At 36.6% G+C, this 14,099-nt stretch overlaps 1 protein-coding gene across 6 annotated transcripts; it reads right to left on the bottom strand.

Moving 5' to 3' along the window:
* Positions 1 to 429: 429 nt before the first annotated feature.
* LOC137962564 (calcium-dependent mitochondrial ATP-magnesium/phosphate carrier protein 2-like) lies at positions 430 to 13,396 on the bottom strand. 6 transcript variants are annotated; one of them, XM_068809502.1, is made up of 6 exons: positions 13,040 to 13,396; positions 11,863 to 12,340; positions 5,081 to 5,866; positions 1,756 to 1,846; positions 1,237 to 1,664; positions 430 to 615 (listed from the first exon to the last, which is right to left on the bottom strand). In XM_068809502.1, the coding sequence occupies exons 2-5, from the start codon at positions 12,335 to 12,337 to the stop codon at positions 1,472 to 1,474; spliced, it is 1,545 nt and encodes a 514-aa protein (XP_068665603.1). In that variant the 5' UTR covers positions 12,338 to 12,340; positions 13,040 to 13,396; the 3' UTR covers positions 430 to 615; positions 1,237 to 1,471. The 6 variants fall into 6 exon arrangements, with proteins under 6 accessions (XP_068665603.1, XP_068665606.1, XP_068665605.1 ...); XM_068809505.1 differs by having other exon boundaries at positions 11,863 to 12,319; XM_068809504.1 differs by having other exon boundaries at positions 13,126 to 13,396.
* Between the last annotated feature and the right edge of the window lie 703 nt (positions 13,397 to 14,099).

The raw sequence follows: 14,099 nt of genomic DNA, 5'->3' as shown, positions 1-14,099 counted from the left end.
ATTGTCAAACCATGGAAATTAACAGTGCTTCAGATAGCAGGCCACAAATTTATGATGAAAATTATCAATTTGACAAACTGATATCTATGTTTAACGAAATAAATGTAAATTATCCGAGCAAAAAAAAAATAACCGGGAATGGTAATAGAGCAAAGACACCCACGAACTATTGTCAGGAAAAAAACAGAAACAGAAATCAGCTACCTGGTAATGCACGAAATTTAGCTTTGACTGTCAACTAAATAGGCAAAAAGTATACAAAATCTGGCTTTGGCTGTCTGTCTTTCTCATATCTGCACTGGCATTAACAATAAATACCTGGGAAGTCCAACTACAGATGTATACAACAAAAGAATCTGCTTACCAAGAACTATGTATAGATACACATATACCTTCTACTGAGAAGTCGTAAATTCCAAATACTAGGAATTTTAAAATGCTTCAATGGATCAGCTTCAAAAAATGGAAGACCGTCCTGTCTCTGGCTTTTGTATCATACAATTGAACAGTATCAAATAAAATACAGAGTTTCAAAATAAAATGCCCGTCAATGTCAAGGGCAAAACAATTTGGTCCTTGAAAGAGGAACCCTGCTCCTGTTGATAAGCAACTTGCCTGCAAAAGACACAAGGACTAAACAATGTGACTCACAAAGTGTATAAGAATAAAGGTAGAGACCCAAAACAGAATCTCCACTGTACAACTTTCTACAAATCCAACAGGTAAAAGGATGAAGAGATAGAGATCGTCTGCATCAGATTTTCTTATTCTGTTTTCCAGTTTTTTTTTTTCCAAAGTACCTCAAATCACTTAGTCTAGTTACTTAAATTACAAATTTTATTCTAATGGGAAACTGTACCAGGAGTTTCATCTCTCAAGCAACAAAGCTTGATGATGAAAGCCCAAGTAAAGCATTATCCTTCAGTCATCAGTTGACGGTATAAACTTGACCTTATAAGACAAAAGCACCTAATGACAGATGGATTTTACTTCGAAAGGAAATATGCTAGACTGTCAGACAAGGTCGTCCATTAATCTGTTTGGCTTGAAAAATTAAGTGCACCAAGCAAGTCAAGCAAACATGTCCCTTATAACTTTTCTTGAATCAACTTTTTCCCCCCTCAAAAACTATATCCTATTTTTCTTTAACAGTAGTTCTCTTACTACTTAATGTCATCACTCTTGACTTGAATACCTCAAGTGTAAGAAAAGAATGGTGCAAAGAAAAACCGTTACCTGGCAGATCAGATGTCACTATTTGTGGAGCATATATTCTTCACAGTTTGACTGTTATTAGTTCAAAGAACCTTACAAAAAACTCATCCTGTTAGGGACAAAAGAGTATCACCTACATAGCATAACCGAAGCAATCACACCTACTCAATTAGTAATCTTATTCTCGTCATCATCATCAACTCTATATAGTCAGCCACTTCAACAAGATGTCGTCTTGCAAAACCAGAGCCCGTCTTCAATCAAGCTCAAGACTCTTTTTCATGCTCTCATAAACAAGATAAGTAATGCTCGCGGAAGGCACCACTTTGAGAAGATTGGGAAATAGCCCTTTGTAGAATCCTGAAAAGCCTTCATGCTGCAGGGTTCTCCAAAATATTTCAGCCATCCCCTTATTTTTCTCACCTTTACTAACACGCTGGGCTTGCATTCTGTACAGTAGTTGGAAGAATTAATGCCTCCAAAGATGGCACAATCAAATAGATGCCTCCAAGGAAGATAGAAATACTGGAATAACCTCACCTTGTTCTGATAACCTGCAAGGGGTAAACACAAGTTGCTCCAAGAGATCCCGACACTGTTCCACAACCCAGTTGAACAAGTGGGCCTGGTTCTAAAGTTAAAGCAAAAAAATTAAGGTTACATTCTCATCAAGGGAGCAGAAGCAATGCTACAAGTTATGTTCTTCAAAATTTTCAATGTGTTTTTTCCACAGATCTTGTATCACAGTGTATTGAAGAACATACAAATAATAACAAAGTATGACATTAAATTTGGCATACTTCTGTTTTCAAGAAAAAAAATGGTATAAGATAAAGAGCAGATATAGAAGATTCTTCTATGACTCTCATAGAAAGAAGTCTCACAAAAAAGAAATTAATATGGTAGAGTTTAAAGGAGTCTCATGGGAAGAAATCTCACGGAATTGTTCAAGTTCAAAGATTGTTTAGTTTTACTGCGTTTCTTTAAGTAGTCATGTACTTTGATTATGATTAGAAATTCTACTTTGGGTGTAACTAGAACTTGGGTAGTTTAATTTCATAACAATTTTATGTACTTATTCAATTATAGATAGAGGCCCAGTGTACTCAAATTATATCAATCAATGAATTATTCCTCTTTTTCAAAAATCCAACATGGTATCAAAGTAGGTTATGTGAGTTGACACGGTCAACCCACAAAGATAATGTGATCATTTTCTTATATGTCATCTCTATTAGTTTAGGTTTGTATTCTACTGTTTTCTTCTTCATTAATGTTTTTCTATCCCAGTACTCTCACCTTCATACTACACTTTCCATATTACAAATTATAAATTGAAGAAAATGTCTTTGAGTCAATTTCCAATACAAAAAAAATTCGGAGTTTTTTACAAAGAGAAATTGATATATGAAGCAACAATGGTTAGGTAGCAAGAAAAGTTTGACCCATAGCAGAAAGCTTTGTTTTTTGAGACGTTTTATGCCATCAAGAACAAAACTTTATATGGAGATTATATCTCGAATGAAAGTTTTGCAGGTCTATTTTCTAACCCAATAAATTGTTTCTCAGTCCGATGTTTCCAAAGAGAGATATCAACATCTAAAGAACCAAAGGTCATGCTGGCAGCCAATTGCATGAAGAAATCCAAATTTTAATTCGATCTTTTCCTTTTCTATTTGGGTTGTTATTCTTTTCTTCCCCTATTGTTGCTACTGCTTGATTATACCTTAAAGTTCCTTGCGTTGGCGTTTCCAAAATTTTTTAAAAGGGTTGTTGTTGGCTATTAGTCCGTGCTTTGTCATTAAGCTTTTTTCCTTAAAACTCCATGGCCCACCATTTTTTTTGGGAACCCCCTCTAGTCTAATCTTATTCACCTTTGTCCCTCGAGTTGAAAATCAAAAATTCATTTTTTTGCCGCAACTATTTATAATCGATCAATCGAGGTTCCATTGATCGATCATATGTTATAAATTCTCTTCTACTCTTCTTCATGATCAATCAATTGGAATCCCATTGATCAATCATATGTTATAAATTGTTTCTTCTTCTCTCTGTCTAATAGATCATACTTTATAAGGGTTGATTGATCATCCTATATGACCCTGTCCACTAGTGGTCTTCTCCTTCTAATTTTATCATTTTGTTGTTTATTATACCTACTTTTCATCCCCTATAACTTTCTCACTATATCTAGCTTTCCTACCATCTCTTTTTACTTTGGACTCTTTCTTATCTTTTCAAACCAATCCCTTGTTGAGTTTCTTGGTTGGTTGTTTTTTTTTACTATATATGGGTGATTTTAATCCATTGGGATTTTCTACTGCTGCCCTTACGCAGTTTTTTTACTACTACGGTCATCCTTTGAGTAACAGGGATTACCCTACTTAGTGATTATTATCATTTTTTTGTGTTTGAAATCAATTGGGTTGGTTTCAACTCTTATTTGTTCATTACCCATAATTTCTACTATTGACAAAAACTTGAGTCCGCTTTAGGACTTATTCTTGGGACACTTTGAGATGATGGAAGAGATGATTACTACAGTTATTTTTATGTTTAAGCTGGGATTACTACTGTCTCCTCCCAACTTGAGCAGGAGAATAGAAGGAGAAGTATGAAGAATGAGGTAGGTGACAAAACCTACCATAAAAGATTCTACAAGTTGAAACAACCCTGATCACTTTCATTACTCTTTCATTACTCCATTAATGAAACATTTCACGTGTTGCACTAATCAAATTATGTGACTAGAGTATTTAAGATAGGCGGGGTACAATGTGAAGAATTTGTTTCCAAACAAGATGAATCTTTTTCTTTGCAAACTAAAGTTAGCTGTTGAGAGCAGAATGAAAGAGTTTTATATGAACTCTCACAAAAAGAAGTCTCACAAAGAAGTAATTAATATGGCAAAGTCTAATAGGAGTCTTATAGGAAGAAATCTCACAAAATTGTTCAATTCAAAGATCGTTAGTTTTACTATGTTTCTTTAAGTAATTTTTTACTTTATAATGATTAGAAGTTCTATTATTGGTGTAACCAGAACTTGGATAGTTTAATTTCATTATGATTCTATGTATTTTTTTATTATAAATAGAGGCCCAATGTACTCAAATTATATCAATCAATGAATTATTTCTCTTTTTCAAAAATTCAACAGTATACTAAAAGTAAATTTTATATTTAAACACATTATCAGTGTTGGGTAATCCTAAACTCTTTCATGCTTTTACCCTTTTCCTTTGAGTTCATCTAACACAACCCTTAAATTCAACAATCACACCAACTCACTCTCCCACTCATCAGTTAGCATGTGATGTTTGTATAGATGAAAATTAACTCTCAAAAACAGATATTAGGTCTCCACTATGGCATAGGCTTGCAGTCCTATTTCAATGTCAGACATGTTTATGTGATATGGAATCCATTCCCGTGGTCAGACAATAAATAGCAGGTCTGCATTTGAGCAGTTGATATTTTGAAATGAAAGGGACCATTATAGTGTTTAAAAAAAAATGAACAGGACCATTTTGTGTTAAAAAAGTAAGAATGGGACCATATTGGAATAGCATGTCACCGGCCCACATTGAAGAGGATACAATAGATTACTGTCAAAATTATTGTCTTTTTGAACATCTACAAGCCAAATGTTGGAACCCAATAAGAGGGTAATTATGATTTCTAGACTTTTGAGGAGCAAACTTTGAAGTATCAACTAACACCTTTCAGACTAGAACACTAGAAACCAAAAAGAGCATATCGTTTTTGTTTTTCAAACATTCATGCAAATTCTTCATCAAATCTGAAAAGCAAGAAGAAATGAGCTGGGAAAGTAATAACAGAGAGAAGACTAACTCCAAACGCTTACCCCCATCATGAAGTATATATGTTTTTGACATATCTTTTAATGTCTCATATGCAGCCAGGTCTATACCCGCATAGGGAATAATACCAAGAAGAGATGGAATCAGGCCTCTGTAGAAAGCCCGAGGCCCCTCGTGAACAAGTATATCCTTTGAGAGAGCCCCTAATTTAGGAACTTTCCCACCTTCAATAGTGCAAGTTTGCAGCCTTGTTTTCACCAAATCCATTGGATAAATAACCGTCTGTGCCACTGCACCAGCTAAACCCCCAGCCAAAAGTCTCCCAGAAGTTCCAATATCACCTTTACCTTCCCCCTTTGCATCAACAATAACAGTCTTCAGCATCTCATAAGCATAGAACCTAATTGCACTCTCTGGGGCTACTTTCATGACATTTAATCCATTCCCCCTAAAAAATCCCATGAAACGACCTTCTCTCCAGATGTCCTTTATCGCAGGCATAATACAGGCCTGGGTTGTTTGTACTTGCAAGACCACTTTTAGTCGGTCAAGAGGAGCAGTTGCAGTACGAGATGTCGCTCCTGCTACACCTCCAGCAATAAGATATTTACTAGCATGGACGTGCTTACTGATGCCTTCTGGAATAACAGCCTGCTCTCCAATATCTACCATACAGACCCTCTCCCAGTACTGATAAATGTTCTCTATGGTGGCTTCATGTGGATACAGAAGAAGAAAATCTCTCCACTCTTCAAAAGTTATGATTCCATTATTGTCCTTGTCAACATCCTCAACAAACCGAGCAAGCTCCTCATCATCAATTTCAATACCTGCAGAAGACAACGGACTCAGATAATAAAATGGATATATTAGTTAGCAACACTCCACTGATTTAATTATTTCTGTGGAGATTATTTATGTATTATAAAGAAAAAACAAATATGCAAGTCTGCATAAAATAGCCATAGGGAGTCTCTCAAGATGAATTCTTGTTCTTACTGTCTTCGTGCATTAAGTAGAATATTATATGAGCAGAAATAATCATTCCTGATGTTTTTCCAAACATCCTTGCAAGCAAGTAGAGTTTTTGTTTCCCTTTATCAAACATTAAGTAAAATAGATAACCCTACTCACCAGTGCACTATGAAACAGAACGGATATAAAAGATGGCATCAAGAAAACAGTTGTGTTTCAGACACCATGAGGCCAAAATACTCCAATTTGGAATAAGGAAGACATAAAAGTCACAGAAATAGCCATAAATGTTTCAACACTTTAAAATGAAATTTGTGGTTCTAGATAAATTACCTTTTTTTTCTTTTTTTTTAACTGAATGGTATGGACAAATCATCATTTTCCAGCAAAAAGATGAATCAATCATCACTCATTTTCTGTAAATGCTAATGAACAGTTGTATAAGTAAAAGTTCCTTGTTTTTTGGTTTAAGACCATACAAGAGAATTAGCAAAAATTATTTCAAACCATAAAGTAAATGCAACACAAGCCAGCTGCTAGGATCTAACACCCTCTGAGCCAATATTTCTTTAGACAAGTCTTATCATCCATCTAAAATATAACTAATTCTAGGCTTACCAACTAAAGTTGTTAACACCAGCCCGAAAATCTCTTGGATGTACCAATTTCTTTAAACTTAACAGATCGACAGTTAGCTTAACTAAATCTTATAATCATATTCATATAAAAGCATACGACATTTTTCGCCATGAATTCATTAGACTATTGATTAGCTTATAAATGAGCATCCTAATGCAACTAAAACAGCTCACATTGATCAGATAACAAAAACCTGCTCCCTGATTTTGATATGCTGTTGCAACCAAGTGAATTGAATTTTTTGTCTAAATGTTGCTAGCTTTTAGACCCATGCATCTAGATTGGTAGACTGGCGTCTTGTCTCAACCTGATTAATAAAAGCAAACTATGTATGGCTCCTGGGTGTATGCTCATGATGCTATTGCTCATATGGTACAGAAAGCATGTCAATAGCAATCAAATTCTCCTATTTCAAGTTCATCAACCATGATGACTACATATACCAACTTATGTCAAATTCACTCATATTAACCTGATTAATTATCTTTAAACAATGAGAAATTACAACGATTATCTATAAACTATAAGTAGTCCACCAATTTCATCGATCCTTACACCTATTGGAGTAGTTACGGTCAAAAGGAAGATGGATAAGAAGAAATCATACATCCAATAGTTTTATTGTCAATAGTCCCCACAACCCCCTTCCCAACCCCCCAAAACCAAAGTCTCGTTATTTATTCTGCTGCATCAAGTTGCAGCAAAAAAGATGCAATCTGGCTGTGTTCCAGTTTCTTAATAAGGGAAACACAAATAAACCAAGGACAATAGCAACCTGTATAAAGATATGGCAAAAACAGGGCACCACTCCCATTCATAGTACATTCCCAACCTTATCCATAAGGTACATGCTTTTGTTTAAGCAGCTAGAGCTAGGTTGCAGAAGATAGAACAATGGGACTGAAGCTTGCAGTACGATATAAGCCTACAATTTATTATTCATTCAATATTTTGTTTTATTTAAAATCATAAAGTAGAGCATTTCCCAGTCTTAAGGAACTGATATAGGCATATTGAAAGAGTTAGACACTGTTTAAGCTATACTATAAAAAAATATACTTTAATTAGGTGTATATTATTTTTTTAAACAAAATCTGACCCCATCATGGAGTTTCCCCGAGCCATCCCCAACTTATAGGAAGAAAACCTGATTTTGTCCTCTCATTTAACAGGGACAGGTTGTTTTCCATATTTACCACAGCCCATTCCAAATTCAGAATAAAATTTTGCTTCCAACAACATTTCATGAGATCATAACTCAATGCAGTCCTGGGCCTCTTGCAAGAAATGTTATTGAAGCTTTACATGGCTGCATATTGAAACACATAAAAGGAGTAATCTTTCTTTGTTTTTTCTTTATTTTTTTCTCTTGAGAAAGGAGATTTCATTAGAAGGAAAAAAGGCCAGCAATCTAGCAACAGAGCATGTAGGGGTATGGTCATAACAATGAAAGAAAAGTAAGTACAGTGTACCTCTTCATCAGATTTTATTTGAGTCTGTCAATTTCAAGATTTTATCATCTTACTATAGTTCTGATAAAAAGTAATTCGAGTATATCAAGAGTCAGCCAACACAAACACCAGAACAGGACTGAGTTGTCCTCTTAATGCCAAAACTGCCTTAAGTTTAACTTTAATGGGTAGTCAAGGGTGACCCAACACCAGCAGGCGTAAGTGGACCACTTAGCCTCCTTGCAGCAAGAATAATCATCCTTTTCTCTGGTACACTTATAACAAAGCAAATCCAACATAGTCAGAGTTAAAGCCCTCCTACACAAAATTAAGATTGATAAAAACACATTTTGGATAACCTCTTCCCAAAATGTGATTGGTCGGTTCATCAGTCTTCCAGACCTTGAAAGCTCATGCAATGCTATGAATCATGGTTGTGCAACTCAGAAAGATGTCTCACATCTCTGATGAGTTATCTTTCTCAAGATGAACAAGGGGTACTACTCGAACTGACCACCCATCTTAACCTAGAACTTGCCCTTATAACTTGGCCAAGGCCCAAGATGAACTAAGACACACAAGCCAACATTTTTTATCTTCTTTGTACTCATTTCTTGTCATCGTTCTTTATTTTCGACCATTATCAGCTTACTTCCTGCCAGATCCAGCCTTTACTTCCTTGCCTACATTTTCCAGCCCGATCCAAAGCCAAAAACCATTAGAAAGCATGTGGAAGCATTTTTAGAATGTTTCCCTCAATCTACATGCTTTCACCAGAAATCAACCAAATTTTTCATAGATATTGGAACCAGATCCACTATTTAAGAAAATGTTGCAAGTTTGTTGTAGTGAATGTTTTGATCCAATCTGTATGAGGTAATATATCATGACTAAGGAATTAGTTTAATTGACAATAACAGCTTTTGTTAATGGCATTACAAGAACCTAGTTAATGGCAAGTTTTGTGATCAATTTGTATTCGTTTCTAAAATGAATTATAAATTATAGAATAGAATAACTTCACCCACCTCTCCCCTTCCCCCCGCTCCACGGCGGCCAAATTATAGAATGGATTACAGAAATTTGGAATGCGCAATGAAATGAAATGTGGATATGGGATCCACCCATTCAGAAGATATGAACCCCCCACCAACAAGTGATTGTGGGGATTCACCAGCATTGCAATTCAGACATCTGCCCCTTTTGACCCTTTTTAACAAGTCCATTCATCATCATCATTATACAGATTAAAAAAAGAGAAACAGAGTCCTACACCTGCTTAACAGTGGAAATTTGGTTGGTTCATCCGACAATGATCGATGTTAGGAGGCCTTCTTCAATTATAAAAACAAGATCTTTCAAACCCAGGCCAACATTGGATTATCCTCACACACAAAAGAGCTTCCACTCTCAAGCAAGTAGCTTTGGATATGAAGCACAGGTAAAGTTAGAAAATGGTGGAACTTTTTACTCATCGACACTCCCCTTCGTGTCCAAATATAACCAATCATCCTAACCAAAGATGTGGAGAATGTAAACAAATAGATCATATAGAATAAACACAAGCCACTGAACAAACAAAATTAACTTGTACTTGCTCTAAGTTGGATTAACTAATCTCAAAATACCAAAGTAAGGAAGCTTCTTCACACCCAACTATAAGATTTTTTCAAATCTAAACCAGTGTAAGATTATTCCCCCACCCACAATAACTCTTCTCAGTCTACTAGCCTAAGATATGGAGCACAACCATAGCCACAACCAGCCACAGAATGATGGGAATTTTTACCCACGAACACTTACACTAGTAGGATTGCTTTACAAGCTGCCCACATTACTAACCTATAAGTGATCCCAAAAAATTAGCAAAAAGAAAGTTAATTACTGATCAATTTATAGCCATGAAAGAATATACCCAACAAGATTATTCATAAAAAAAGTGCATAAATAAGGAACAAGAAAATTTTCCTACATCTTTTTCCTAGTCCTGAATCACCTCCAAAACCATTCTTTGAAGTAGGTCAATAGTCCTCTATCTTTTCCTTAGTAGTAGGCGCTGCCTACTACTGTTTATTAGTACTAACTGTCTTCTTGCAAATGCTGCTTTTCACATGAAGCGTCATTCTAACTGTTTTTTTTTCAATAGAATGGTCATGCAATTCTCAAATGGCAGTGCCTACTACTAAGGCAAAGATAGAGGACTATTTTCTTAGCAAACCAGTATTCTCCAAGATAGAGGAAAACACTTTTTTTCCTTAGTAGTAGGCGCTGCCATGTGAGAATTACATGACCATTCTATTGAAAAAAAAACAGTTAGAATGACGCTTCATGTGAAAGCAGCATTTGCAAGAAGACAGTGCAATACAGATTACAATCCTGAGATGTATTTGTTACAAAACTAGGAAAAGAAGATCATACGCAAGGAAAAAAATAGAGCATATAAATTAAACATGGAAGTAGCCAAAATAATAAGAAAATAGGATACTCATCTAAATTGCTAGGACATACCAAAGATGCAGCAGAGTACAATTGAGGGGGTTGCCAGACCATCAAGAAGTGCTACATTGAGATAAGTGGCAGTGGACTCCAAACAGTGACAGTGGGGTAAACAATAAATACTATGGAGCAAAAGCATTCATGTGCTCAACCCAAACACAGATTGGAAAAGGCTTAAGCCAATTATGACAATGAGATGGGTCAATTTATTATGTGATAAATCAAAAAGAGTGGTTTCTACTAGCATGGACTATGATCCAAATTGACTAACCATTTGTCCATAATATAGACAATGTTAAAAATAGTAGGCTGAGGACCACGAAATCTCAACCCCTCCATGTTCACATGTTAACTTCCTAATCACCACAGCATTTCTTTTTTGTGGGGACTGATGGAACCATTGACCGAGCACCTGCCATCATTCTGATGCCTCATAACTTTTGACAAGGTTTCACTTTTGCTGGTAGTTTTCTAGGAATGCAGTGTACAGGGCCCAATGAATATGAAAAATTAAGCAAATATTGGTATCCTTATAAGGAAGTACTTGTCTGCTGAATCTAGCTATAGTATTTTCAAAGAATGAGAAAAATACTGCACATAACGGAGGTATAAATAAGATCTTACAAACCAAATATGGTTTAAGCCAAGAACTAGAATAGAATTACAAGATTAGATGAAATCCATCTCTTTATGAGATGATAGATAGCATGCTAGGGTCTAATTTATTTTGAGAAGCTGATTGGTTGGAGAGTTAGTCTCAACAATTCTCACTTAAAGTTAGGTCATCTTGAGACTCCAGGACAGATTCTCACTTACAGTTAGGTCATCTTGAGACTCCAGGACAGAAGACCCCCTCCAACCTCTCCACTTTTTTCTTTCTCTTTTTTCAATGAGAAGACCCCATCCACAGATGTAATAAAACGCAAAAGACTTGGCAAGAGCTTTCACGTGCTGAGAATAGTCATTGATGTCCAGTTTATCTAACAAATAAGTAAAAGGATTTCTGCAAAGGGCAGTTATGAGGTCTTATGAAACCTCCATTAACGTTTTGCCTTTTGTGACAAAACAACTAAAATTTTTAAGTGAAAAATCAGTCTCCATTTTATTCCAGCACATCTTATCAAAGAGCTCATGTCCCAGAACGGAACTTTTCTTGTTGCCTCATATAAACAAAAACAGCATAGTAACATAAATGGTTAGAACCTACCAAAGATTAGACATATTCGAAGAAAGAGAAACATCGATGAGCTGAAATTACAACATACCTGCCTTAACAAGAGCATCCCATAGTTCTTCAGGCAAGATGCATCCATTATGTTCGACATCAATTGCTTGGAAAATGCGATACAGCTCAAGCTCCTTATCATCCATATACCTCCTAAACTCATGATAATCAACACGGCCATCTCTATTGGCATCACAAACCTTTAAAAGATCCTTTGCATATTTGTACTCGGCAGGTATTTGAAGAGATGATAAACCTGCCTCTATCTGCGCGTAATCCAAATATCCAACATTTGCAACGTCAAAGAAATTAAAAAGACTACGAAGTCTCACCTCCCTCTCCTCTTTCGTCTCTCTCAGTGCCAATAGAACGTGATCCAACGTGACAGACCCCGGTTTCTTAACAGGATTGCAAGGGCCGCAACTGTCACTTCGCTGTTTTCCGCTCTCAACATTCGATTTTGTCTCCATCTTTGGGAGTCCAACATGCTCAACCGCCTGACTCGCACCAGACATTCCCTAATTATTACAGGAGGGCAAATTCCTAGCCTTCAATAACAAATGGAACACAGAATACGAACAAGACCAAAATAAAACTATGGACCACCTCAAGGGGTAGGAGATACAAAAATGACTCGGACCTGTCACGTTGAATTTGTTTTATCAAATTGAGAAATGAACTGTCACTTTTAAAGAAGGTTTCTCATTTCAATTATAAGCACAAACTGCTAGAAGAGTGAGCAACAGAAAACCAATAGACATTTAACAAAAAAAGAAGAAGAAGCGCTCCTTATTTCCAAAATTTAAGCTGTAAAATCAAATCTAGGACAAACTTAACAGAGAAAGAAAAGAGCTCGGTAACAACAAAACACACGAAAATTCAAAGAAAGAAAGTTGAACCAAACATAAGATGATCTCCGGCCGCTTGATTAAACCGCCCCAAATATCAATTTAATTTCTCAACGAAAACCAAATTCAACGCAAAATGAGCCGGAACGTGACTCCAAACCTTCCAAAAACCAAATGAATTTAAAGTCATTCAGAATTGGAAGTAAGAGACGAACGGCAAAGACCTCAATGTTCAACTCGACGTCAAAATAGAAAACAACCGCGGAAAGACAACGCGGCAATCCAATGGTCAAATAATTTCCACGACGGAATAGATATTCAAAGACGGAATATCGAACCGAGTCCAACTCCAAGGAATTTTGACCTAACTTGTTCAATGCAGAAGAAAAAAGTCGATCATATCCTCGAGAAGCTCCGAGGCGGAATCCAACGTCTGACGAAAAAAGAGGCAACACCTGCTCTTGCCTGGTATGGTGATAGAGGGAGAGCGAATAACACACGTTCCAAAGCCCCCGCGTGTACGCCGGAAACCTTACTACAGTTCAGTCTTCCGGCGGAATTGGTAGGAGCTCAGCCGGCGAGAGGCGGATCGCCGCGGCTGTCGATCGCCGAGGAAGACGCCATGAAAGACAGAGAGAGAGGAAGAGAAAAGGGATCTGTTGGATCAAGCGTGTGAGGAATGCGGGAAGAGATTGAAGAGGAGTGATATAAAGGAATTATTATTTTTTTTTCTTTTTACGTTCATAAATTATGGTTATTTCGATCGCATTATCTGCAAGCGCAGAATATATCTGGTGGAGCGGGAGTTTTGCGCTCAGCCATGGAAATCGCATTTTCTTTTTTAGAGAAAATAGATTCTTTAAATGATTCTACAGGTGGCATATTTACCACCGTACACGTGGATCGCGTGGGCCCGATGATCGCTTTGCGCAGCGAATTATTTTTTCCAGGATTCCAGAGCATTCGATAGTTAGATTTTTGTTATGGCGTTAGTGCCTCTCTTCAGGGGGAAAAACACCGAAGTGGTTTCTAGTCTTCCAGTCTTTCTACTGGAATCATTCAATTTAAAGTGGCTTCCACTATATAGTGAATTCCAGTTTGGCACCCTTTACACGTTCCATGTCCGATTTCTGGACCTTGAACATCAGCAATGCCTATGGACCTGTTACCACGAATAAAGTTATTAAATCATGTGACTTTATTAATTACCAACATGTCATTTAAATTGTAAGTTAGGACTTTATGGGTATAAAACCCCGTCGGGTTTGGCAAAAACCGAACCCGAACCCGATAAGGTGGAAAAGAACCATCCCCGGGTCAAGTTTCTCACGAAGGAAGGAGAAAGACCTGCAGAGCTACATTCTTCATAGTTTTGGCTTGTTCATTCTTCAGCTGTTCTCTAGCCTGCTGAGCACTTGGGAGAAAGGGC

Source organism: Aristolochia californica, unplaced genomic scaffold, assembly GCF_029961685.1.
Source record: "Aristolochia californica isolate CCGP_79_NKW_82.1479 unplaced genomic scaffold, dmAriCali1.0.hap1 SCAF_4, whole genome shotgun sequence".
Lineage (NCBI taxonomy): Eukaryota > Viridiplantae > Streptophyta > Magnoliopsida > Piperales > Aristolochiaceae > Aristolochia > Aristolochia californica.
Note: the sequence above shows the minus strand (reverse complement) of the source record. Positions and strands in the feature narration are given on the sequence as shown.

What these genes read in the sequence shown, in the direction of transcription:
- LOC137962564 (XM_068809502.1), bottom strand. Translation starts at nt 12,337, where the DNA reads ATGTCTGGTGCGAGTCAGGCGGTTGAGCATGTTGGACTCCCAAAGATG. An exon ending in GGATGCTCTTGTTAAGGCAG is followed by an intron (nt 5,867 to 11,862) that starts GTATGTTGTAAT and finishes TGTCTTCTGCAG; the next exon opens with GTATTGAAATTGATGATGAG. An exon ending in ATATATACTTCATGATGGGG is followed by an intron (nt 1,847 to 5,080) that starts GTAAGCGTTTGG and finishes CTTTAACTTTAG; the next exon opens with AACCAGGCCCACTTGTTCAA.